At 31.0% G+C, this 26,958-nt stretch overlaps 2 protein-coding genes across 2 annotated transcripts; both read left to right on the top strand.

Moving 5' to 3' along the window:
- Positions 1-484: 484 nt before the first annotated feature.
- Positions 485-3,184, top strand: LOC106305883 (purple acid phosphatase 8). Its single transcript, XM_013742294.1, has 7 exons — positions 485-734; positions 1,635-1,791; positions 1,914-2,021; positions 2,103-2,230; positions 2,386-2,514; positions 2,587-2,654; positions 2,760-3,184. The coding sequence occupies exons 1-7, from the start codon at positions 537-539 to the stop codon at positions 2,974-2,976; spliced, it is 1,005 nt and encodes a 334-aa protein (XP_013597748.1). The 5' UTR covers positions 485-536; the 3' UTR covers positions 2,977-3,184.
- Positions 3,185-3,275: 91 nt separating this feature from the next.
- On the top strand, positions 3,276-9,430 carry LOC106305884 (purple acid phosphatase 7-like). Its single transcript, XM_013742295.1, has 7 exons — positions 3,276-3,947; positions 7,738-7,894; positions 8,019-8,126; positions 8,426-8,553; positions 8,650-8,778; positions 8,928-8,992; positions 9,175-9,430. The coding sequence occupies exons 1-7, from the start codon at positions 3,768-3,770 to the stop codon at positions 9,407-9,409; spliced, it is 1,002 nt and encodes a 333-aa protein (XP_013597749.1). The 5' UTR covers positions 3,276-3,767; the 3' UTR covers positions 9,410-9,430.
- The last annotated feature ends 17,528 nt before the right edge of the window (positions 9,431-26,958 follow it).

The raw sequence follows: 26,958 nt of genomic DNA, 5'->3' as shown, positions 1-26,958 counted from the left end.
TCTAAATGTAATTTACAAATAATTATGCAGTTCTATTGTAAAGTATATTGAGGGAAATTCGTTATATATATAATTTCTAAAAAAATATTAGGAATAATCTAGACGATTGAGAGGCATAACTTGTGACTATTACATCTTGCGGTGAATGATGATAAAGTTTTGACGAGCACTAAACAAAAAGACAAATATATAACTTGTGACTATTACATCATTCGCAGCATGATGATTTTTAACTTTTTTTTATGTAAAACTATCAATCAGTGTTAAACAAAAAAAAAACTATCAAGCAGTGAGTTTATGAAATAAAGATTTGATCAACGTTTTTAGCTAGTGACTATTACATCCTATAAATTTTCTTAAATACCTAACATATAGTTTAAAAAAACACCTAACATATACACGTTTATGAGGTACAAACTTCACAATCATTACATTGATTAATTTTTTAAAAATCTGTCCACATAAGTCCTATAAATACACAAAGCCACACCAACACAAAAATCCACCACCACCAGCACCCCCTAGCTCGTCTCTCAATGGAGACCATGAGAGATAAGCCCGTAAAATTCTCATCTTCTGTTTTCTGTTTGATCATTTTATTATCGATCTATAACTCCAGGGCGGAGCTAGGACGGTTGGTGCAACCACCAAAATCCGATGGTACACTCAGTTTTCTCGTTGTCGGCGACTGGGGAAGAAGAGGTTCTTACAATCAGTCTCAAGTAGCTCTTCAGGTACGTAAACATAGGTATATACATATATATGTATGCCTTATCAAGAATCAATATTTCATCCTTGTTTCTAATTTGGCTCATTTCAAGTTCTTTTATACGGCGTGGTTACTGGTTAGAACTGATATGAGAACTGAGAAGAATTAGAAGAAAAGACGAAGATGATTAGATAAATCATATAATAGTTAATAGTATATGATATCTTAAGCGAGAGAAGCGTGTAATATTGTGTTTTCTTGACGTCTAATGCATTCTTGAGTAAATTACTGATCAGGCTATTGAAGTAACCGATAATAATAATAACAATTACTAATAAACCGACTATTGCATGTAAAACGTAATTTCAGTCTTATTTAAAATTTTGATATTTTAAAATTAGATGTCTAAATAACAGGTTGGAGAGGAGAATGATGTTTTTATATATTTTTGTTATTTACGCAACTTTTCTTTTGTGCGTGTTAATGGGATTCACTAAAATTGCATAAAAATAAAATGTTGCGGGGATAATTAATAATCTTAAATTATTTGCATTGCATCTTCTATTTCTACTTGTATACGTCATCTTTGTTTTCTATTATTTTCATATCATATATATTACCCTTTTTTATTTACTTTACTAATCAATATTGATTACTACTCCCTCCGTTCCAAAATAGATGATGTTTTGGAGATTTTTTGATGTTTCAAAAGAGATTATGTTTGATATGTTTATATTAGTTTTAGTTTTATTGAAAACTATGTGATTAATGATGTTTTATACTTATTTTTAAGGATTGGCTGAATTAATTTTAATTTATATTTTTAGTGTTATTATTTAAAAAATAGTGTATACTTTAATTTTTGCGTGTACATCCAAAACATTAAGTATTTTAGAACAGAGGAAATATAATTCTTTCTGTTCAGATGGGAAAAACAGGAAAGAATTTAAATATCGATTTCGTGATTTCGACTGGAGATAACTTTTACGATGACGGAATAACAAGTCCATATGATTGTCAATTTCAAGATTCTTTTACCAATATTTACACAGCACCCAGCTTACAAAAGCCATGGTATAATGGTAAGTAAGCTATATTTTCCAACTGAAATTAAGACAACAAATTGAACTAAATATCATTTATATTTCTTTTTTATAACGAGGTTTTTACAAATACTTTTTTACTCTTTTCTATCTACTACCAGTATTAGGAAATCATGATTATAGAGGTAACGTCGATGCACAACTCAGCCCGATACTGAAGGATTTGGACTGTCGATGGGTTTGTTTAAGATCTTACGTTGTTAATGCCGGTAATTAACTTAACAACAGAAAGTAAATATCATTTTCATTTTGAAATATATAATAACTACTTCAAACTATCCTTTTTGTAGATATCGTCGATATTTTCTTCATAGACACAACACCGTTCGTAGATAAATATTTTGATGAACCAAAGGACCATGTTTATGATTGGAGCGGCGTATTACCAAGAAACAAGTATCTTAACAATCTCTTAGCGGTAATCAACTTTGTACTCTCTCACACCCTAGCTTTTTGACATTCTATATTGAAATAGTATTAATAGATATTTCTAAGTCATTATCTTATTTTAAAATCTTTTTTATTAAAAATTGATAAAAATAATCACTCTGTCAAAGATATATACAATTATAGGATCTCGATGTGTCATTTCATGAATCAGTGGCGAAATGGAAAGTAGTGGTAGGTCACCACACAATCAAAAGTGCAGGTCATCACGGTATCACGAAAGAGCTTGAAAAGCAACTTTTACCTATCCTTGAGGTAACTTTTACTATCATAAAAATCAAACTGCGTAATATTAAACATGAAAGACTTTGATTTCTTGAAAATTAGGCTAATGAAGTGGATATGTACATAAACGGGCATGATCATTGCTTGGAGCACATAAGCAGCATTAACAGGTGACTCATACTTTGCATTAATCAATTCATCTATTAATTGTGGATTCTATATGTAACGTAAGAGGTTAAAAACAAAACGGTACGCATGTTTTGTGTTATCTCCAGTGGAATACAATTTATGACAAGTGGCGGTGGGTCAAAGGCGTGGAAAGGGGATGTGAATGAGTGGAACCCGCAAGAGATGAGGTTTTACTACGATGGACAAGGTTTCATGTCGGTTTATCTATCGGAAGCAGAACTGCGAGTAGATTTTTACGATGGATATGGTCGCGTTCTGCATCGATGGAACACTTATAAGAAGGGGATTTATACGGATATCTAAACGATCTGATTACAAAAAGTTGAGAAACAAATATTCATATTAGTATTTCATTGTTTTTATATTTGGTGGTGGTTTTTCACGTGACATAAACATTTTTTATGATGTGTGACTATTCCAGCTAATAAAGTTTGAGACAGGGAAATTTACATGTAAACTAAAGACATATGTCTATCCCCTTAACTTGTTTATTATTTCATTCATTTTCTTATATGCATAGCAGATACGCATGGTTCTCGTGGCGCACTGCCTTTTTGATTTTGGGTTAAAGTGTGTATAATATTTTGGATAATTTATTAGTAGTATATTATTCCACTATATTTAGATATTTGAAATTATTTAATTTTTTGTGATTTTTAAAATGGCCACAAGGATATTTTACTAGTTATTTCAAAATCTCAAAGATTATATTCATGCATCAAATATCCAAGAATAATACCATACAATCATACATGAATAGGGAAAAGTATATGTACATAATTAGAAATGAATAGAAAAAAATCTGGAAGATAAACACTTTGACGTAAACGCGTAAATACACGAGCATCGCCCAGACCTTAAATAATTATATTACATAAGCAAAAGCTGTATTGTATTTAATTTCCTTAAAGACTCAAAGTCCTGTTAATTTACATAGTAAAATGATTATATGACTTCTTCAATAATTTATGGACCATGATTTCCTTACGAATTCATCTAATATTAATTGGCACCTAGACTTCTCTCTCTCTCAATATAAACATTGGATTTCTTGATTTTCTTAAGACCAGAGAAAACAATTAAGAAGAACTAAGATGAAGATGTTCAGCGTACGTTTGATTTTTCTTATTCTATGCATCTTCTTCAATGGTTCTTTGTCAAAGCTTGAAAGGTTGGATCATCCGGTGACGAAATCCGATGGCTCTTTGAATATTCTGGTCGTCGGAGATTGGGGACGACAAGGAGGTTTTAATCAATCTCTCGTTGCTCATCAGGTAACCAGTAATATAAGAAAAACACGACTACAACGTTCGACAGTGTAAAAGCATATACATGCCTGTTCAAGGCTGCAAATACAATAACAGAATGGTTAATGAAAAAAAGATTAAAATTAACTTGAAGGATGCAATAGATGTTTCTGATGTTTGGTTGTAGGATAGAAATGCACTATTTTATATCAGGACTATGTTCTGTATATACCACCAAAATGATTAGGTTTGATTTTTAGTGGAAACGTGTTTTTATTTTAATATGTATGGTTGTTTGTTTTTTTCCATTAAATCATTCAACCTTTGGGCAGCTATTTGTATGGTGCGTACAATTCTTCATAATAGGAATTCATTCGTTGCTCAAAAAAAGAAAAAGGAAGTCATTCATTCTACGCAATACATAGACATTGAATTGATTAAAAAATCATTTTTTTCGGGGAATTGAACAACATATTCCTGAAAATATCCTTGTAATTGAAGAGTTGATACGTTTCATTACAAAGCATATTCCCTAAGTGATAGAAAGAAAGAAGCTTAAGTTCTGATTCAAAATAAAACTAAACAAATAAATAAATCTAAAATATCCTAACTACGACGACTTTTGTTTGGTATTCAATATTATCTTTTATTGTAGATTTAATATAAAAAATTAGTGCAGCCAGATATTGTTAAATTCTAGAAAACCTCAACATGATCAAATGTCCTTACAAAAAAATATCTATATAATAAACTAGGGTTGGCCCGCCCTACGGGCTGGATATATTTTACTTGTTATCTAGATTTTTATTTTTTGTATGATTTTATGGTTTGTGTTTTAGATTTTCATTTGCAAGAGATGTGTATAATAATGATTTTTGTCTTGTAGAAAATTTTAAGTGATGAGAGGTATTATATTTATTTACTTAACGTTTGTTTGATGTTCGTTTATTTTTCTAACTTGTTTTTGTTTTTTTTATTTGTTGTCAAATATATTTTATGACATTATACTATTTTAGTTATTATTTTTATTTTTTTGCAATGTTTTTATAATGAGAACACATTTTATATCATCTTCGCATATATCAAACTAAACCTATTTATTATTTATTATTTATTAGTCTTATTAGAAATTAAAAGTTTATATTAGCATGACACGATTTTCATGATTAAAATGGTATACATTTTCCTAAATATTTGCTCAAAATTTTATATATAGTAAGTAGATTTGCGTTTTTATTGTTGTGGTAAAGTTTAATACTCAAAACATTGTTTATTTTATATTTTGTATATATCGAATGTACCTGTATTTTTTGTTTATTTTACATATTTTAATAATTGAACATGAATATATAATTCAGCATAATTGAAAATTATTTGTTTAAAAAAGAGAATCAAAACATAATTTTAATTATCAATATTTAAATAAATATATGACTGAATATTTTATATATTATTATATTTATGGACTTAATAAAAATATTATCCCAATAACTTATTAGGTTTTCTAAAATAAAATTCACTTATTAAATTTAGAATAGTTTTAATAATGGCTTCCTTATATATAATTAATTTATTGTATGGTTAGAGAAAGTTACTGTATTTTTAAAAGATATTTTTGCTGATTTATTAGACTATGATTTACCGAAAATATAATTTACTCTATACATATATATATCATGTTAGAACATTTTTTTTACTATAATTTTATATTATCCTTGAATGCTATTAATAAATTTTACAACAAAAGTCTCTTGGACTCGGAAAGTTATAAAAAAAATGGCTAATCCAATAGCGGATTCTGCAGGTGCCACTGTTGTAACTAATGAAGCAAATAGTTGACCCATCTTATCATCCGAAGAAACGGAAAATACCAAATACTTCCCGCGGGAAGTAACTCAATTTTTCATTTTTTGTTGTTGTTGCATGATGTAGTTGTTGTTGGGTAAGTTTAGGTAGTAACATTTTGTTGAAAATACTGTTAATAGAATGATTCTGATGTTATTTATTAATTTTATTAATCCTGGAATGCCTTGTAGAGGCTAACCATACTCTTGTGAAACCCTTACCAACGTTTTGTTGGTTATTAAATCTAGGGTTAAATTTATTCAACTTGTGAAGAATTAGCTTCATAGAGTTATTTACTTGGCTAATCTGAATTATCTAAATGCATTACGGTGAAATACTATTGACTGTCACCGGAAAAAAGAAAAATATGAGAACTGATAACTACATTATGTAAATGCACAGTTTGCAAATATGTTCTCAGCGAATACAACCAAGTGATTTTATATGTAGAATTAAGTAGAATGAAAAGAAATACTACACAAAAGATAAAGTACATAGAATACTTTTAAGAAATTCATAACATTGGATTTGGCGGTTTGGGTTCTCGAGCCCAACACATGGACGTAGGATCGCCAGGATAATAGCTATGACAATTTTGTTTTGGCCAATAACTCTTCTATGAAGTCTCTGCACCGTAGCCAGTTTACAAAAAAAAAAAAAAAAAAAGTCAAGCTTTGAGCATTAAACTAAGAAACTGGAAAATACCTTTATCAAGAAAGCTTTCGAGTCCTCTCTCAAGTACCACATTAGGTTCTACATATTCATGAGCACTGCACCAAATCTAAGAAATAAAATATTAATCAGACCCAAATAATAATTAATCTAGAGCAAATTAGAGACATATATTGCAATGTATTAGAGAAGACAAAAGAATTACCTTTAAAAAGTGAGACAAATCGTGAGCTACATGCTTCCTACACAACTCTAAATGTCTGACTGAATACTTCTATTTCGCATCTGCTTGAACAACATTCTTTTAAAAGTTTGCAATCCAAGCCTGCAAGGATAAGACAAAACGAACAGTTCCATTTATAAATTTAGTTTGTCTCCAATCTGAGGTTTTAATTTAAAAATATACGATGAAATTATAAGCAAAAACATTCCACTTGCCACAGCTGTTGACCCTGACCAAAATATCTCATGTGATTAGCTTGGCTTTTGTTGATCAGGTTCAGTTCACAATCTTCTGACCCGTTGAAGATTTGCAGTCCTTGCATGTAAGAATAAATAAAACACCAAAAAAACATAGAGAGGTTTAGCTAAAATTGATAAACAAAAGAACTCAAGAGAATAATGAAATAATCAATAAAAAAAGAAAGTAGGAACGATCTGTGGAGGCAAAGTCCAACGAGTAAACCAGCGACCAAAAACCTTAAAGAAACAAACGAATAAGCCACCGTCAAGGGTTACTCGCCGCAATAAACCTTCGGTGGCACAAAACCACCACCGAGAGAGGCGAGAAGAGGCTCAAGCTTCCAAGTTCATAGAGAGATACCAGAACAGACCAGAAAACCTCCACCACGGGCATAGAGTACCAACACAGAACCACTGAGGCATCAGACAAAGAGAGATCCGAGCAAGTCCACACCGGCAAAAAATATAGGAGATACGAAGATAAGATGAGATTAAGGAGATGAATACTCACACATATTTATACAGAACAAACACCGCCTTTCAGATCGAAACAAAGTATTGAAGACGACATGTGGGGGAGTAAATCACTGGGATTAAACACGAAGCCTTAACTCAGACGTTTCAGATCGTGGGAAGAAACGCAAACGGCGCCGAGTCGCCATCGCACGAAGTGGAAGAGACGACCTTCGTTTCTTTTCTGCAATGAAACGCCGGGTTTCATACTTATGCGACACGTGTCGAAGCGAGAGAGTCCAACTTATCTAGCTGGCATTCTATGTGGCTTCATGAGAGTGAAGCAAACACTCTTTTATAATAATAGATTTTTGAAAAATGGCAGATGGGAATTGTGGGAGAGCAACTAGACATAGATTTTGTGATATCACTAGGAGATAATTTCTATGACGACGGTTTAAAAGGAGACACTGATCCTGCTTTTGAAGCCTCGTTCTCTCACATCTACACTCATCCTAGTCTCCAAAAACAGTGGTATTCTGGTAATATGACATCCTTTTAATGAAGTCGCACAAAAAAAAAAGACATCCTTTTAATGATTGACTAATACTTATCTGTGATATCTCTGAATAATAAACGTGGGTTCAAACTCTGATATTATTGCAGTTTTGGGGAACCATGATTACAGAGGAAATGTTTCAGCACAACTAAGTCATGTTCTTACCCAAAAAGATTGGAGATGGTTTTGTCGCAGATCTTTTGTCTTATGCTCAGGTTCATTTTTCTTCTTCTTTTTCCTTTTATGTATCCATTATATTTAGGTTAATGACGGTAATGTTGGATTAGACACAAAAGATTTCTTGGATTCTGACTTAGAAATGTACTGTTTTTTTTTTTAAACTGGCCTTCAAACAGAAATGTACTGTTGCATAATATACATTGCCTTGGTAAGTCTAAACTCATATTTAAGTTTGAAATTCGAGCTATAGTAATATTGAACAAGCTAGCTCCCTGTGGTTGTTTCTCTTTGTAGAGTACAAAAATCCATTTGATAATTGTTTTGGTGGTTATAGGAATGGTGGAGTTTTTCTTCGTGGACACAAATCCATTTGTAGAAAAATATTTCACAGATCCAGAAGATCACACTTACGACTGGAGCAACGTGTTACCCAGGGATAAATATATCTCCAACCTCTTACATGTAATACATTTTGTTTCTGAAAGATTAATAATCACACATCTCCATCTTGATTTTGATATCGTCTGGTAATTCTAACATTTGCTATTGAAACATTAGGATTTAGATTTAGAGATGAAAAAGTCGCGTGCCACATGGAAATTTGTCGTGGGGCATCATGGCATCAAAACCGCAGGTCAACATGGCGTGACCCAAGACCTAGTCGATCAACTTCTTCCTATTCTGGAGGTAAATTGTTTAACGCTCAAAAAAAGATCATTGCATGTTATTATTGTTATTATTATTATTATTGTTATTATTATTCTTATTATTATTACTATTATTATTTTTATATCTCTATTTAGTACTTTGTTGTGGTCTTTTATTTACTATTGAAGGAGAATAAAGTGGACTTGTATATAAACGGACATGATCATTGCTTGCAACACATTGGATCTGACAGGTAAAACTCTATTTACATCTTCTTTTAATCAAAAAGAGGTGGTGGTTTACATTATTGTATGAAAAAAAACACTAAATCAGTTTATTTGAACTTAATTGAGTTTTGGGTCAAACATTTGGTTAAGTTTAAATGTTTACTATTAAAACAAAAGCTAAATAATTCATTGTTTCAAATCGGTGAAGTGAGATTCAATTTCTGACAAGTGGAGGAGGATCAAAGGCCTGGAGAGGAGTTATTTTGCCATGGGATCCAAAAGAACTCAAACTTTATTACGACGGGCAAGGTTTCATGTCTCTTCACATCACTCACTCTCAAACTAAGTTCATCTACTATGACATTTCCGGCAATGTTCTTCACCAATCCACCTTGTCCAAAAAGTCCAAAACTTTTGGTTCCTATAAAAGATTATTCCCCTAAAAAGATTGAGAGATTCAAACATACTTTAATTTGAGATTGTTTACTTATAAGATAATAAGAGATGTATCCATTTCAATTGTTGTATGGGTTATCTGAGACCGCATGATGTGCACATATATCACTGGTTCTAGCTTTTGGCCTCAAGTTATTGTAATTCTACAACATTCTCTATAATTGCTAAATTTTGTATTCAAATATGGTTTTTAATTAACAAGTTGGAAAGCAAACTCATGGAGTAATACTATTATTTTTACAACCTTGCAATTGGTTTACCAGTGTATGATTCTTCCAAACTACCCCAAAGTTCGCGATCATTACATAGATGGCGATGCAAGATCGTCTCTCAACTGGAGACACAATGGAAAAGGTGATCAAAATACCGACACTATTTGTTTTTTATGCAAAATCGCTTAGGAAACCACAAGACCATCTTTTCTTTTAACGAAGCTACTCAAGTATGATAAAGAAATACCTCATCAAAGGAGTTATGAAAAACGCATATACGGCCATGGATACGGCCATGGTCTGTCATGACTTCGACGACCACACATTACTACTACTTATAGTATGCATTTCAAGTACTAGTACACTCTATGGATCATCAACAAGACAATCCGAAATCGGCTAAGCGTTTTCCGTGAAACAGAAAACAAGAATTGTATGAGAGTGTTCTCATCTCATGGTTCTCTCGAAAACTCAATAACTAGATTGAACTGTGTATAAATCAGATTATGAAGCTTTTGATGTAAAACTGTTTTTTTTTTAAAATGAAAATAGTTTTATTATTTTACACTGTAAAAACCAAAGTTTTCTTCACTAGCTTCTCCATTCTCATGGAAACATCTTTTTCCGTCATAATTTTTTCGTTGATGGTGTAGACACGTTTTTTGGTGTTAAGTCAGCCACCATCTATTTCATGTGTTTGCACTTTTTGAACTTCGATCGATTCCATATCCATGGTGTAGTTAATTAGTTATCATGGTTTGCTAAACAGCAAGACAGATATCTCGTTGGAAAAATCGATAATGATTCTCATAAATCAACAATTTGCTTGTTTTCAAGAGATGCTTTCTCTTTCTCTAAGCTATAAGCCTATAACCTAACCACAACTTTTTATTTATTTTGCTGCTTGTTCGAACCAACTTTGTAATTTTTTTTTGATCAATTTAATTAAATGGACTGCGAAAATATTATACTATTTTAATTTGAACCCTTAAAGGAAAATGGGCCTTTAAAGCTTTAATTTTGAAGTCCATAATCATTATAAAGAGTCAATTAGCCAAAAATTCATAAAAGAGTTAGAAATTTACAAAGTACCTAAAACAGTAAATCTGTAAAAGCTACAGTAACAAAAGAGCATGCAAAATTACATTGGAAGCCTTTACAATATATTTTCCGTAAGGAAATGGTAGGCTATTCGATGATATATATATATATATATATATATATATATATATATATATATATATATATAGACCAAGATTTTATTAGATATGTGCAATCTTTAAAATATTTTGTCAAAGTATAAAACCCCATATAATTAAACAAAAAATTCTTCTTATCTTTCTTTACATTGTCATAGTCTCCTTTACCCATCTTATTCCTCTACTTTTCTTATTCTTATGTTTCCAAACAAAACTGAACAATATAAATTTACAACATACATAATCATTCGGTCATCCTTTACCATTCACTTAAGATTCACTACGAGCATCTATTTATTTATTTTTTGACATTTCATAAAGGGTGACGAGCAGCTATTTTGAAACTTCATAAAGGGTGAGATTTCAACATCTCTAATCATACAAACTTTCATCATGATCTCTCTTCATCTCTCATGATATTTCTGCACCTCATACTACCTCACCAATTTTCAAGATCCTTTTCTCTTTCTCTCTCTTGGTTATTTTATTTCTTGGTTATATCCCTTGTTCAAAAACGCGGGCGAACTGCCGCTTAATCGTCTGGAAAAACGCTCCACGGACCCTCACCGTGGCGAATTGCACCGGTGCGGTGACATTATGCGGCCAGACGCGTATTGACCGCATAGACCGTGGTTTAAGAAACTCGGCCGTGTTATAGCAAATGTTTTTGTGCGGTTATGAGGTTTAAAAATTGAAAATCTTCAGTTTATCCAGTTTTTATAACTATAAAATTCTAAAACTTGATTTTGGGTTATAAAACGATCAAATCTATCTGTAATCTACAAGAAAACAAGATAAATCGACAAAAATGGTGAAGAAAAAAAAATCAGAGGCGGCTGCTTAGATTTGTAGAGGAAAGAGACGAGGAGAGAAACGTAATTTGATACTCATTAAACGCATATTGGGTAAAATGGAGCCTCGAACCTTGGTGGGGACGTAATACTGCACGTGAACATGATATCTAAACCACTAGACCAAATTACTTTCTCTGTTACTTGGCGTTTGCAATTTTATATAACCGATTCATAAATTTATTTGATTGATCCATATTAATTTGATATATCACAAATATAAATATTATTAATATTAAATTATTAAAAACTAGGCCCCGAGTACTCCCCGATTTTTTCCGATTTTTCAAAAAATCGCTAGGCCCGGGTCAGCCGCACGCGTTACGCGTAGCGAGTTTCCGAACAGGGGTTATATCTAACTTCAGATTATCAAATTTCTCTGGTTGGTTGATTATGTTTCCAGGAAAGTCTGCTTAGAAGATAATTTTCTGAGATTTCAATCAAAACTTCAGAATGTGGAACGCTGGAGGGGACAATTAGTGACAATAGCCAAGAAGGTAATTTTTTTGTTATTTAGAAATAATTATTTAGATGTGTAAATATAATGTTAATCGGACAAAAAATTTGTTACACAACAAATAAGAGACCTCATAGTTAGTGTAGTTATTATGTGAGTTACCCACTAAACGAATGATTAGCTGGTTAAAATACTACTTGACAAGGAATTATATGTAATATACAGTTAATTTAACAATTATCATGTAAACAATATATTAAATACCGGATAAGTGAATTTTTATATGTATAACAATCTAGATAACTTGTACAAAAATGTATCACTATCAACAACGAGTCTGGTACTATGTTTCTATATATTTTGGCAGATTTTACAAGTCGTCCCATGGAAATGATTAGCTAAACATTTGTGTAACCAAATAATTAACTGATTACAATACTAGCTATCAAAGAAAGCTATGTAATATACAGTCAATACAATGAAGAACATAAATAATAAGAGAAGGGAAAACATATCAAATCAGTATTGTAATAAAAATGTTATACAATACTATGAATCAAAACAAATATATTTTTTAACATCAATGGTGGAAAAACAAAACTTACATAGACACAACAACAAAACTATTGCTGATTAGAAAATGTACTTATCTGGTTTTATGGATTAAAAAACTGGTTCGATATTAAAGAAATTTTGGTAGATTAATTTCAGCGAAGATTAAAAACTAATTAAAATTGAAGAAATTGGTTCAAAATCTATGAAAAGGAACCCTGAGATTTTTTACCATAAATGCGGGGGGAAATGAAATTATATTAGAACCTGATGAAAAAATTACAGGAAAAATCACCAATTTCATTTCTATTCTGAAGAAAAGGAGATTAAGATAAATCAGAAATAGAGGAAAAAAAAACAGAAGAAAAGGAGATTAAGATAAATCAGAAAGAGATTTTGGAAGCCATGAAGACGTTAAAGAAGAAGAAGAAGAAAAATAAATAAATTATTAATTAACTAAAGTAAGTATTTAAAGGAGATTTATCGGTATATTATCCATAGGGATAACATAGCCAATATGATAAATGTACAGTATGAAAATAGTGGAATATAGTAATATAGCTAATTACGATAAAATGTGTTGGTGTAACCTGCACATACTCGTATAAAAATCCCTTAAGAGCAAGAAGCATGTGGTATCTTATGATTTTGCCGACAACGATGTCCACACACGGACAACAACAACTATTATAAAACCATAAAAAATATCAAAACACGTTAGAGATGATCTACTCAGCTTAACATTAAAAAGTAAATACCATTTTCAATTTAAAATATATGAGAATTACTTCAAACAAGCCATCTTGTAGATGTTCTCTTCTCTTAATGGACACAACACAGTTCGTAGATAAATATTTTGTTGAACCAAATGACCATTTTGAGGGGCATATTACCCAGAATCCAGTGTCCTTTTATAATACCTTTTATTTTTCCTTTTCTTTTACCCTTTCAAAAGGTAAGTATCTTGACAATCTCTTAGAGATAGTGACATTTAACTTTTCACTCTCTCACAAACTAGCTTTCTTAACAAGTTCTTGAAATCATACTATTAATTGAGAACATATTTAAGTGAAATGCAATAGTTTGATTAGATCTAAAATGTAACATGACAAAAATAACGTGTATTGATGATTCAAATATGATTCAACGCCATTTAGGAAAAAATTCACTAAACTTGCTGACATTACTAATACGAGATTAGCTTCAATAAACCGTTCTTAACTACCACATTTTCAATCTCGGTTAGTGATAAATAAATCATATAGTTATCCTAATCATAATTCGCTAGGTTATTATGGTCTATTATTATCATAGTACAAGTTTGTTGTATAATCTAAAAATATATGGTTCATTGTTTATTGTTTAGTGTTTAGGTATAGGGTTTACTGCAAAGTTGGTTCGATCGAATTAAGTTATTTTTTCAATTCTATATGATTGAACCATAACATTTATAAACCGAAGAAGAAAGGTAGACTTGGTATCCGGGAACTTGAAAACTTCCAAATAGGCTTTCATTTGAAGAGAGAGAGTATGGAACTTCTTCTCTCCAAGCTCGTCCTTATGGTTGAGTGGGTGCAGCATAATGTTTTTCAAACGAAAAGCGGTTGGGAGGTTAAAAAATCTCAACGTTTCTCTTCTAAAATTCGAGGTATGATCTCTATAAAGCCTACTGTCCATGAATTTTGGTAATGTTCAATTGGAGATGGTAGATCAGCGACTTTTTTTGGTATGATTGGTGAACCAATTGAACTAATTTTGGTAATGTTCAATTGGAGATGGTAGATCAGCGACTCTTATCTGCTCTTGGGACAACTTGTCACATGGACCTGCGCATCCCACGCTCAGCATCCCAAAGACCTGTGCATCCCACTGTCAATATCAATTTTTGAGTCTGCGATTGGAGATTCTTTGTCTTTACCGGCTGTGAGGTCTGATGAAGCTGAAACTCTGCACATCGTCTTGTCCACTATGTCTCTTCCTTTGGTTTCACGTGGTACATATCAGTTTTTATGGAGGACCGGTGCCAGACACTTTGTTCCAAATTTTTTGACTTGAGATACTTGGGACATGATCCGGGTTCCATCAGAAACAGTGTCTTGGTACAATCTTGTCTGGTTCAGAGAGGATATACCATGGTGTTCTTTTATTTCATGGCTTGATGTCCTTGGAAGACTTCCCATGAGGGACAATCTATCTTTAGGGGGTATGAACGTTCCCTCGAGTTGTGTATTATGCTCTTCAGATCTAAAAACTCATGATCACATGTTTTACAATATTCATATGTTGTTGTGGGGTCATCTCACTTTTTCTTAGCAATACTATCGGTTTCGCCGGAATCTATACTCTCTTTCTATGTTATTTTGGAGCATAATCATTTTGTCTCTTCAACCAAATCTTCTACAGTGCTCAAACTTCTTCTTTAAGTCAATACTTATGGCGTGAGAGAAACACATTTTCAGGGAATCACCATCTTCCGAAATTGCGTCCATCGTTGGGGTTGATTGCATGATGAGAGATCGTTTACTGTCCATCACTGCCACTTCAGCAACAACTCCATCACTTCTGCAACTCTTCTAGTCTTTCTTATTTCTAGTGTTTAAGTTTTTTTTTTATTCTTATAATAAAGGAAAAATGATTGCTGACTACACGAAGTATTGGTCATCACATGACTAACCATGCAAACTAAATTAATGTATACCTAACTACACGAAGTATATGTTATGCATGGCAACATCCCTCAATTTAATGATGTTATGTAGTTAACATCACAAGTTTAATTTCATTCATCTAAGAAGTGTTGTGGATGTTAGAGACCGCTTAAATCTCTCGCTTTATCAATTAAGATATGATGTACCTGACAGTAATTTAACTAAAATTAGATTTTGACCCGCATTTTAAAAACGTAAGAATTTTTTTTACAAAATATAGTTTACAAAATCAATATGTTTTATAAAATTTTGGTAAGTAGTGCTTTAACATTTTTATTTTAGTGTATTTGAAAACTATATAATTATATTATTTTATTTATGTTAAATATGAAAGTTATATAAGATATTATTTAATTTTGTTTTTTAATTATTTATTCTGTTTTGTTATTAACTTTTAATAGAATTTATGTAATTCATTTGATTAATTGTGTGATATATACTTATAATTTGATCATTTTTTTATTATAAAACTTATTTGATGTCAATTTACTGATTCGAACATTTTATTTGTTTGATATAAATTAATTAAATTAATGAATCATATTTTTATAAACAAAAATTGCATTCATTTAAACTTAGTAAAACTTTCATATTAGATTCTTACTCTTAGACTATTTTTATTCTTAAAAGTATATAATTAATAATTATATATGCGATATTATGTTTGGTTTAAGTTGACATCAAATAAGTTTTAAAAAAATAAAATGTGAAAGTTAATAAATTGACGTCAAATAAGTTTTATAATTAAAAATTTAGCAAATAAGTATATATCACACAATTAATCAAACGAGTTACAGAAATTTTATTAAAAATTCATAAGAAAACAGATTAAAATAATTAAAAAAATAAAATTGCATAATATCTTATATAACTTTCATATTTAATATAAATAAAAATAATTTAATTATGTGGTTTTAAATACCCTAAAATATAAAACACTACTTATCAAAAATGTTAAAACATATTGATTTTGTAAATTAGATTTTTGTTAAAAATATTCTTACGCTTTTAAAACGTTGATTAAAATCTGTTTTTAGTTAAATTACGGTCAGTGCGGTCATGTTTTAATTGATGAAACAAGTTATTTAAACAGTCTCTGACATAAACATCAGTTTTTGAATGAATGAAACTAAACTAGTGATGTTAACCACATAACATCATTAAGTTGGGGGATGTTGTCATGCATAACATATATTTCATGTAATTAGGTATACATTAGTTTAGTTTGCATAGTTATCCATGCGATGGAAAATACTTTATGTAGTCTTCAATCATTTTTTTTATAATAAATGGTCAGTCACAATTATGTAAAACCTAAAATTGTTATAAATCTTAACATTTACGCCAACCCCAAGTGCAGTGTCGGACCGACATGAACAAAATTTGTTCTAAGGCCCTAAACCCATATAAAAATGTAGAATTGACATAAACAAAGCAAATTTGTTATGAAAAAAATTAAATTTAAGATTAGATTCTACTCAGGCCGCTTATGTGGCTTATACCACGGCCCGGGCCTGTCTAAACGTCATTTTTTACAATGGTTATGTCGCGTTCTGCTTCGACCACGGGACATTTATAAGAAGGGTATATATTTAGTCAATGACCGATCTGATTACAAGGGGGTGAGAAAAACAAATATTCATATTAGTAGTTCATTGTATTTTATATGGTGGTGATTTTCCAGCTAATAAAGATTAAGAAAGGGAAATATACTCGTAGGCTAAAGGCATATGTCGAGTCCTTTAATTTGTTTATTATCTATTTTCTTATATACATAGATACGCAATGGCGGAGGCAGTATGTGAGGAGGGGATCATGTTGACCATGGATGTGTTTAGCTTTCATGGGTCTAAGGCAAATTTAAGAGAAAAAGACAAAAATAGCACTAAATCAAGTTTATGTTCCTAAACTAGCACTCAAAGTCAAAAGTCACAAAAATAGCACTTAATATTTTATCAAAAGTCACAAACTTAGGGTTTAGAATTAAAGGGTGGGGTTTAGGATTTAGGGTTTAGGGTTTAGGGTTTAGAGTTTAGGGTTTAGGGTTTAGAGTTGAGAAATGAGGTTTTGGGGATAAGATTTCAAATTTTGAAAAATAAAAAAATTAAAATTTTCAAAAGATAAACTTAAAAAGGTACTATTTTGGTCATTTTAGTTTTTGAGTGTTATTTTTGTGATATAAACTTAGAAAGGTGCTATTTTGGAGATTTATTCCAAATTTAATTTTTAAAATGTGGTATATATAATTAGCAAAAGTATCTTAATATATTAAAATATATAATCTTATTGTGAAAAATACTTAATAGATCAAAAAATAAAGTAATTAGATTTTAAATAAATTGTATTTATTAAAAGTGTATTATATTAACTAATGTCTGTAAGTGGTGATTGCTAAATTATATTGTTACATAATAATGTTGAAATATGATACCAAATGAACCACTTAGAACATTATGTAATAAAAGAACTTTTACAAAATTGGACAGAATACGATTAAAACAAACAGTATATAAATGAAACGTATTAGGAAAAATTCACGTAAAATGCCTTTTACAAAAAAAAAAAACTCGATAAATAAAATATATGAAAAAGGAACCACTAAAATCAAAATTGACGAAAATGTGCTCTGACGTATTTGCGTTTTCTGCTTACACTTTAAGCACGACTTTGCATGTCAACTCAATATTCTTGACCTTATCAAATTTAATCCAACAATAGATCCATCTAAACTATTAAAATAGGAGTAGTTGCGTTTTTTTCTTACACTGTAAGCACGACTTTGCATGTGAACTCAATATTTTTGACTTTATCAAACAAATTTAATCCAACTATAAATTCATCTAAACTATTAAAATAGAAATACAAGTAGGAAATAATCATGAGTTTTCCTCAATAATTACTTATTCGTGCCATTGGATTAAAACACATCGTTTAACGCTTTACCTATCTATTAATTTGCTTTTAATAAATTCGCTATTAACAAACCGCCTTACAACAGAAAAATTGTCCGTAGCAAACCGGATACAATCGGTTGTTTGTATAACCACCTCCTTAATATTAGTTAGCTCCACAATATTTTTTAAAATACTACAATTTAGCGTGACTTGATTATAACTTTCTTTAGTTTTGTCGTTTAGGCGTTTATAATAGATATATAGATTAAGATCTGCGCCTTGCGCGAGATAAACATTATATATAAATTATTTTATGTATTATATATTCTTCCATATTATGAAATAATAAATACATATTGAATAATTAAAAGTCAGTAACTAATACATATATAATTAAATTGGTGCGAACGTATAAATCAATTTTGTTAATCCAAACATTTTTTAAAAAAAAATTGATAGGATATGTATTTAAATTTAAATGATATTAACATACATAGTATATTTTTAATATTAATGTCTATTTTTTTTAAATGATGCTTTCTACTCATATGTTTTTTTATCATGTGTATTTTTAATAGCAAAAACTTTAAATTACTGATAACAAAAATTTTATTGTGGGATTAATAATTTTAGTAATTGATAATTTAAAAAAAAATTATCAATGTTATTTCAAAACTTTTAAAAAAAAATTATTCAAAGTAAATTTTGAAACTAAAATATTTATTTATTCAATATGGTTTATAGTTTAATTTAGAATGATATATATACATATATATTTTAAATCTTAATGATTCATTAAATTTGACTTTTATTTATATGATTTTGTAATCATTTGTATTTTATCATAACAAAAATTTTAAACCATGGATCGCAAAATTTGAATGTGAGACTTTTAACAGTTTTAGTAATTTATAGTCATTTTTTAAAATTCAAAATATAAAATATACAGAAAAATTTAAATTTTTATAATATGGTTATTGTGTTTTTAAAAAAAATATTTTAATAGTTTTAAATTAAACAAATTTGATAGAAGATACATTTTTTATCAGATCTTTATTATTCAAAATCATTAATTGTCATATATACTTTACCCACATTAGGCAATTCCGTAATCTTTATTTAAAGAAATAATAAATGACATTAGTAATGAATTTACGGTTAGTTTAATAAAAAACTTATTATATAATTAGATGGACCAACCTATTTTTCTAATAATTCTAAGAATTATCCTAGTGATGACACGTGACTACAAAAAGATGTTGTAATGTTTCACAAATAATATATAGGGGATTATACTGAAAAGATATTTTTTGAGACACAAAACTCAATTAGCTCCACCAAATAACACCAAAATCTGAATCACTCCAAAACAGCCCCTTGTCTTCAAGCTATCACATTAACCCAAGCGTATCAATCTTTCAAATCCAGTCGATATTCTTATATGATCAACCATAATATTCCTTTCATATATACTATCACTAAATTATTGGAAACATGTTAATCTTTTTATTAATTTCCATTTCCTTTACAACATTATTCGACACCCAATTTAATTGGAACTAAGGGTATGACTGGGTTTCTCCGCTACCATCTGCAAACGCAGTTTTGCGATTGGTAGCGGTTATTGACGTTTTGCAACAATCAATCAAACCGTTCTTAACTGTTTCAAACCGCTCTAAACCTCATAAATTCAAAAGGTGGTTCCAACTAGCGTTTGCGGTTGCGCGCGGTTGCGGAATGATAACTTTTTTTCTATTTTAAAAAACAATATAAATACAAAAATAAAACTATTCAATAAAAATTTTAAATTGGAATTATAAAAATACTAAATTATATCTATTATATTTTAAATAATATTATCAAATTTTAAAATAAAAATATTTTCTATAATTTTTAAAAATTAAAACTCTAATTTTCTAAATATAATTTTTATACTTATTATAATATTATGATTTTTGATATTTTTATAATTATATAAAATGTAAATATTGTTAATTTATTATTTAACCGCTGATGTGTTTGGTAGTTCACCAGTTATAAGTATTCCGCACCAATTTATAATCGCAGAACCAGTCGTATAAATCTCTTAAAACCGCTAGAAACCGCAACCATCTGTATCCGCAAACTCTCGCAACCGCAACCGCTGCGTTTGAACCATGCCGTAAGTCAGTTATATTATTATAAATATAAGACTACTCCTTCTATTAAACTTCTAATGTAATAATAGGTTTATAAAGTATTGTTGTAAATTTAAATTTCTAATCTTAACATATTCCTTTCCTAAAAGTGTTAAAAACACTATTCTTAATATTTTGTTAAGATTTCTTTCTTAACATGCATGGTCTCACCAACAATATAAATAAATTTAATTCCTATAGTATGATAATATATTCATATTAAGAACAATATAAAGTTATAAAAAAACACTCGTGCGGACGCACGGATCAGAATCTAGTAAAATATTAAAACTAATACTTTTGTCCAATTAATTTATTATAAGAAGCTAAAATAGTTACCTATTAAAATGAAACAAATTCAATTTATTTAATTAGCTTACCTATTTTATTTTTATGTTTATTTTTATTTTCCATATATTTTAAAAATATTACTTTTATCCACTGGAAATATATTGATTCATTAGACACTTATTTTTTGTTTTTCTTCTTTTATAATTTTGGAATATATTTACAACCAAAATTTAGTAATTTCTTATTTAAAATAAATAACTAATAGAAAACAAATTATTACTTCTTTCAGTTTTTATTTCATCGAATATATTATTTTAAATATATATAATTCATACTACATATATTTTTTAAATTTGATATTAAAATTAGTGATATCATAATTTAAATATGTAATGTAATACACTATAAATTTTTAGTTTGTGATAAAATTTATTCTGTTAAAATAATATATTTTAAATTTAGAAATTATTATAACTCAACAAAATTATTTTTTGGCGGAAGCACTTTAAATATGCCTGGTTCTCGTGTATCCCATTTTTTAATTTTATGTTAAAGTGTGCACATTACTTGGTATAATTTATTAGTATAATATTCCCTCTAATATGTATATATTTCAAATCATTATAATTTATTATTCCTTTCGATTTAAAAACAAAATGTCAGAAGTATATTGTACTAGTTATACAAAATCTCAAAGACTCTTATACAGTATTAATGCATCAAATATCCGATACAATAATAAAACCAACATAAATAGGGAAAAGTACATATGTATACCAAAAAAAAAAATCAGGAAAATAAACACTTTGCTCTTAACAGGTAAGTACAGGCAGCATGGCCAGAAAATAAATATATTATACTAGATAAGGCTGTATGTTTATATTATACATGGGCATATCAATATATATAAAGAAATGTTCGCCTCTCTCCCGTGAAGCCACGTCATCAAGTCGTGCGTTATGGAAGTGACACGTGTCCCATTTTATATTTGGAGCCAAAATAAATGAATGCAGTCAGGGATAATCGAACCCAGCACCTCTAGCACTGGTAATTTCTCTTAGAACCACTAGGCTGAAGTCACTTTTTATAAATATGTAGCCGCGAAAATACTTATTATCGTGTCGGCTGGAAGCCCATGACTCTTCTGCTTGTAGCCAGGGCCGACACTGAACTGATGTCAAGATGAAGATCGTGAAGTTAAAAAATTTGCTCCAAACAGTTTTGCAATGTTTCCAACCTTTATAACTTGATGGATATAATATATATCAAAATACATTTGTTGTACACGTTTTTATTAGTTTTGCTTTTAAAAGAAGATATTTACAGTTATAAATGTTTTGTGCCAGTGAAGTAATGGTTGAAAAACCTCTATACATATGTCATTTTAAAATAACACCCAACTTCTATATATAGTCAATACATATGTCCATGTTATATTATAGACTAAATATTTTCTCTTTTAAAAATATAGAAAACAGTTTTTTTAGTTTACAAGCAAATGTTGTAGAGCAAGTATGCATTATACAAAATAATATATATTTAAAATCCATACGCAAAAACATAAAAGTTGTTATAGGCCTCTTTCTGACACATGCACACTCCACTATGAATAAGAATTAAAAAGAAAAAACAGTATTGTCATCAAACTTTATCACAAATCCACATTTGTACATCTATAATTATGAGTTGGACAATTAGTTAATTTGATACAATACCAAAGCAAGAATAATCGAAAAACAACTATACCACCGCATACTAATAAGTAACACATAACAAATAACCAAATTTTTGAAGCTTAAAACAAATTTCAACTCGAACATTTAGTGAATATCAAATTAACTAATATCCCGCCCGTAGGGTGGGCCGACCCTAGTTATATATATAAGAAAAAAGCTAGTATTGTTTATAACTTTATATAATTTCTTCAGAGACTCAAAGTCCTGTTAATTTACATAGCAAAATGATTTGACAAAAAATATAGTAAAATGAGTTGACATAAGAAAAACATAGTAAAATGATTTTATACAATTTCTTCAATAATTTATGGACCAGGTTTTCCTCACGGATTCATCTACAATACTAAAAGCACCATATAGAGAGCATACAGTGTTCGACGTCAGATTTTTTATTCACGCAAATCAGAAGTGTTTTAAACAAAACACGGTTTAAACAAAACACGAGTCCATCTGTTTTGTCTGGAGTGTTGTGGGCTTCTGTGGGCTTCATCCGTAACTTACAAATTAAAAGGGGCTTTATTAAACTTTTATTTCGAAACATAAAATGCAAAAGCAAACCTCGGAGTCTCCGTCGAAGCTTATCGTCTCTGCCTCTTCGTCTTTTCATCGCCTCTACCTTTTCGTTTTCTCCGATCGAAGAGCAGAGAAGCGGAGATTTAATCGAGCCACTTCTACACAATCAATACCTCTTTTATGATTTCGTTTCACCTCCCCCTTTTCATCCTTCTTTATATATTGATCATTTTATTTCATATAAACCAAAACCCTAGAACCACTCAAAACTCGATCCATGGCGATGAAACGAAATGGGACGTCGCATGTCTCCTCCGACTCTGATGAAAAATTCATGTCCTTTAAGGATATCTCTCTAGGTCCCCATGAAGCTCAACTACGCTTCCGACTCATCCATTTCTGGGAGGCTCGGAACCCGGTGAAGAAGACACTGATTGGCCTCGAAATGCTCCTCATCGACGAACAGGTTAGTCGATTCTCCAAAAATAGTTTCCAGATCATTAAATCTATGTTTCCGAGAATTTTTGATAGGCTAGGGTTTCGATGGTTATTTTAGACGTCTATTATACGCTTGATTAATTAGTTAAAGTAGTGTTTTGTTTCGTGTCTGTTTTAATTCTGAAGTTGGTTCGTTTCTATGTGTTTGTTTCGTATCTTTTTAGTTCTGAGGTTTCATTCTCATTTCGTGATCTGTTATTTCAGGGAACTGTTATTCAAGGATTCATCCCACCGGGACGAATTAAGAAGTACTTGCCTGATATGAAACGCGGCTCAGTTTACAAACTCATCAATATCTACGGATCGAAAAATAAACCGGTGTATCGGGTTGCTGATCATGTCGCAACCGTGTCTTTCGCATGGAACTCTGAAATGTCGGTTCTTCACGAGATTCCCATTTCTTTTGATGAAGATCGTTTCAGGTTTCATTCATACGAAGATTTTGAAGCCAACCGTGATCTCAAAGGTGACCTCTACGGTAAGCATATTAGTTTTTGAAATCATTTCTCAGTTACATTACTTTGTGTGTAGTTTTTAGTCTATCCTCCTGGTTAGGTAAATAAATCTATATTCTAAGGGTTAAATAAGTAGTTCAAATATTTGGTTTCTAGAGTTTTATTAGTCATATAACTTACTCTTTTCGTGTAAATGTTATAGATGTTATTGGCCACATGAAGCTGGTCGATGGACAGACTCTTATTGAGCGTCCCAGCCTTGGTGATGTGAAGATCGCTACCACTCGGCATATTATGATTCATGTGCAATCGCATGAGTAAGTGTGTTCTTTTATTTCAAGTAATCATCTCCCGGTAGTTCTTAAATACCTATGAGTTTATTTTTGCAGTGGACCTGTGATGAAGCTCTACCTTTGGGACTAGGCTGCAACAAACTTTTGAAAGTAAAGCTGTATTACTTACTCATTTTGAAACACTGATATATTCTCCTATATGACTCAGGAATCTGCAAAGGTAGCGCAGACGTCATCACTAAGCGTGAGACACTGACTATAGCAGATATATTCTCCTATATGACTCAGGAATCTGCAAAGGTAGCGCAGACGTCATCACTAAGCGTGAGACACTGACTATAGCAGATATATTCTCCTATATGACTCAGGAATCTGCAAAGGTAGCGCAGACGTCATCACTAAGCGTGAGACACTGACTATAGCAGATATATTCTCCTATATGACTCAGGAATCTGCAAAGGTAGCGCAGACGTCATCACTAAGCGTGAGACACTGACTATAGCAGATATATTCTCCTATATGACTCAGGAATCTGCAAAGGTAAAAGTAAAGTTGTATTACTTACTCATTTTGAAACACTGATATAATTTAATCTCATGCTTACAAACTTTCGCTGGCTGCCTTTTTTGAGTGCACGGCTACGATTGATGATGTTGTTCATGGCTCTCCTTGGTACTACATTGCATGCAGTGAGTGCCATTCTAAGGCTACCAACGACCCAAGTTCGTTGATTTGTACAAACACAAAATGTGGAAAGGTTAACACAGCTGACGTTCCACAGTATGTTATCTCGCTTTAATATTCAATTACGGTTTCAATAGTATTAGTTTTTGATTATTGAATTATTGACGTTAGTTTCTTATTCTTTGACAACAGGTACCGGGCAAAGATTTATGTTTATGACAACAGTGAACAAGCTTTTTTTGTCCTACTTGGAGATGCTGGGCGTGAGTTGACTGGTAGGCACGCATCCGAGTTAGTTAGCAGCTACTTTGAGGTAACTGAGCATCAGTTTATAATCTCGAATGCATTGTTTCCTCATTGTTGCTGATCTCTCAAGTGACTAAGCTGACACTATTATAATTGATTGTAAGGCTAATAAAAGCGAAGGAGCTGACCATGAGGTGCCTGTCCCGGAAGCTCCGATCAGTACCATCGGACAGACACATAAGTTCTGTGTGAAAGTCACAGACCACAACTTCTCAGGCAATACCCGAGCCATAACTGTCACCAAGATCCTCCCTTTAGACACACCACCACCCACGGAAGCCTCAGTTGGAAATGACATTGGTGCAGCGTCCGAGGAAGCAAAGGAGTCTGGAAACGACGTCTGTGAACCTCCCACAGGCCGTGTAGATCCTGCAGATGAGGAGAGCAAGCGGACGTGTAGCAGTGCTGATCCAGGGACAGCTAAACGCCCAAGGTGTGAGAATTAGAACTTGGGTTCATTGGTGTTTATCTCTATGCTTTATATTTCAAGGATTGCGTTTTTTTTTTAAATTTGCTGCAGCTTAAGTATTTTTGGGTTTTTTCAAATACAATGCATTGTTTGTTTTCGTTTTAAGACTTTGTCTTTTAATCATTTGGGCTATTTTTCTTATATCTCTTTTGATCCTCATAGTCTCTGTTGTATTTCTTTGGGTCCGACTGGTGACCATCCGGGAAACAAGAGGAACGAATAAAAAATGAATGTACGGGAATAAAATACCAGGAATGAAAAGGAATGGTTATTCCTTATCAAATTTGACAAGGAATAATTTTGTTCTTTAATTCTCTACAAAAAAGGGAATGAAAGGGAATGAGAGGAAATTATTATTCCTTGTGAATGGTAATTTTTTTTAGGAACGTTAGGGAATGCATTATTCCTCGTCGTTCCCTGGTCACCATTCATACCCTTTATATCTGAGCAAAATCTAGAAGACATATAGAGTTTTCTGTATCTTTTAAAATCAATTATACCATGATTACTTATCAAGATTCCATAATTTTGAAATCAATTATACACATTTAGGAAATTTAGAAAATTTGCATCATTCACGGGTGTCTAATAATTAAGATATTTAGACTCATGTAACTTAAGGAAATTTGTATCATTCACGGGTGTGTAGCAAATATTCTTTTGTCCAAAAAGTTTGTCCAATTCACAGAGACTATAAAGTAACACATCACTTAACCTAGCTAATCTTCAACGCCTCTTCAGTCCAAAGAGTTTGTCCAATTCACACCCACGTTGAACAGGTACTATCACACTAATGTTTGGCCAGACACAGAGTAGTTGGTATTGTGTAGATTGGTTTGACCATAGTGTATTCCTTTTGATTAAATTTTATTATGTTCTGCTCTGTTTATATGTGCCTTTGGCATTATTTTCGTTCAAGTTTGCTTTGTTTTTATAATATGAAAGGCTTGAGCTTTCTCTGTTTAGGTCATTCATTACTCATCTGTGAATATTGGTTTCGCTAGAGTGTATGGATTTTGATGAGAGCTTATCATATTCTGATCTGTTTTCAGTTGGAAAAATTTAGTTATTTTCAGAGCTTAACACAGAACAAACCTCTTTTTAACATTTTATGGCTTTTCCTATGTGAATCAAAAAGTAAACACATACCAAATTGATAATAGGTTGGTTGAAAGGATTGCTGTTTCAACGGAATGGATAACCCGCCCAATAATCAACCCATAGAAACTGCAGGTAAATAT

Source organism: Brassica oleracea, chromosome C7 (assembly GCF_000695525.1).
Source record: "Brassica oleracea var. oleracea cultivar TO1000 chromosome C7, BOL, whole genome shotgun sequence".
Lineage (NCBI taxonomy): Eukaryota > Viridiplantae > Streptophyta > Magnoliopsida > Brassicales > Brassicaceae > Brassica > Brassica oleracea.
This window is presented reverse-complemented; position numbering and strand designations above follow the sequence as displayed.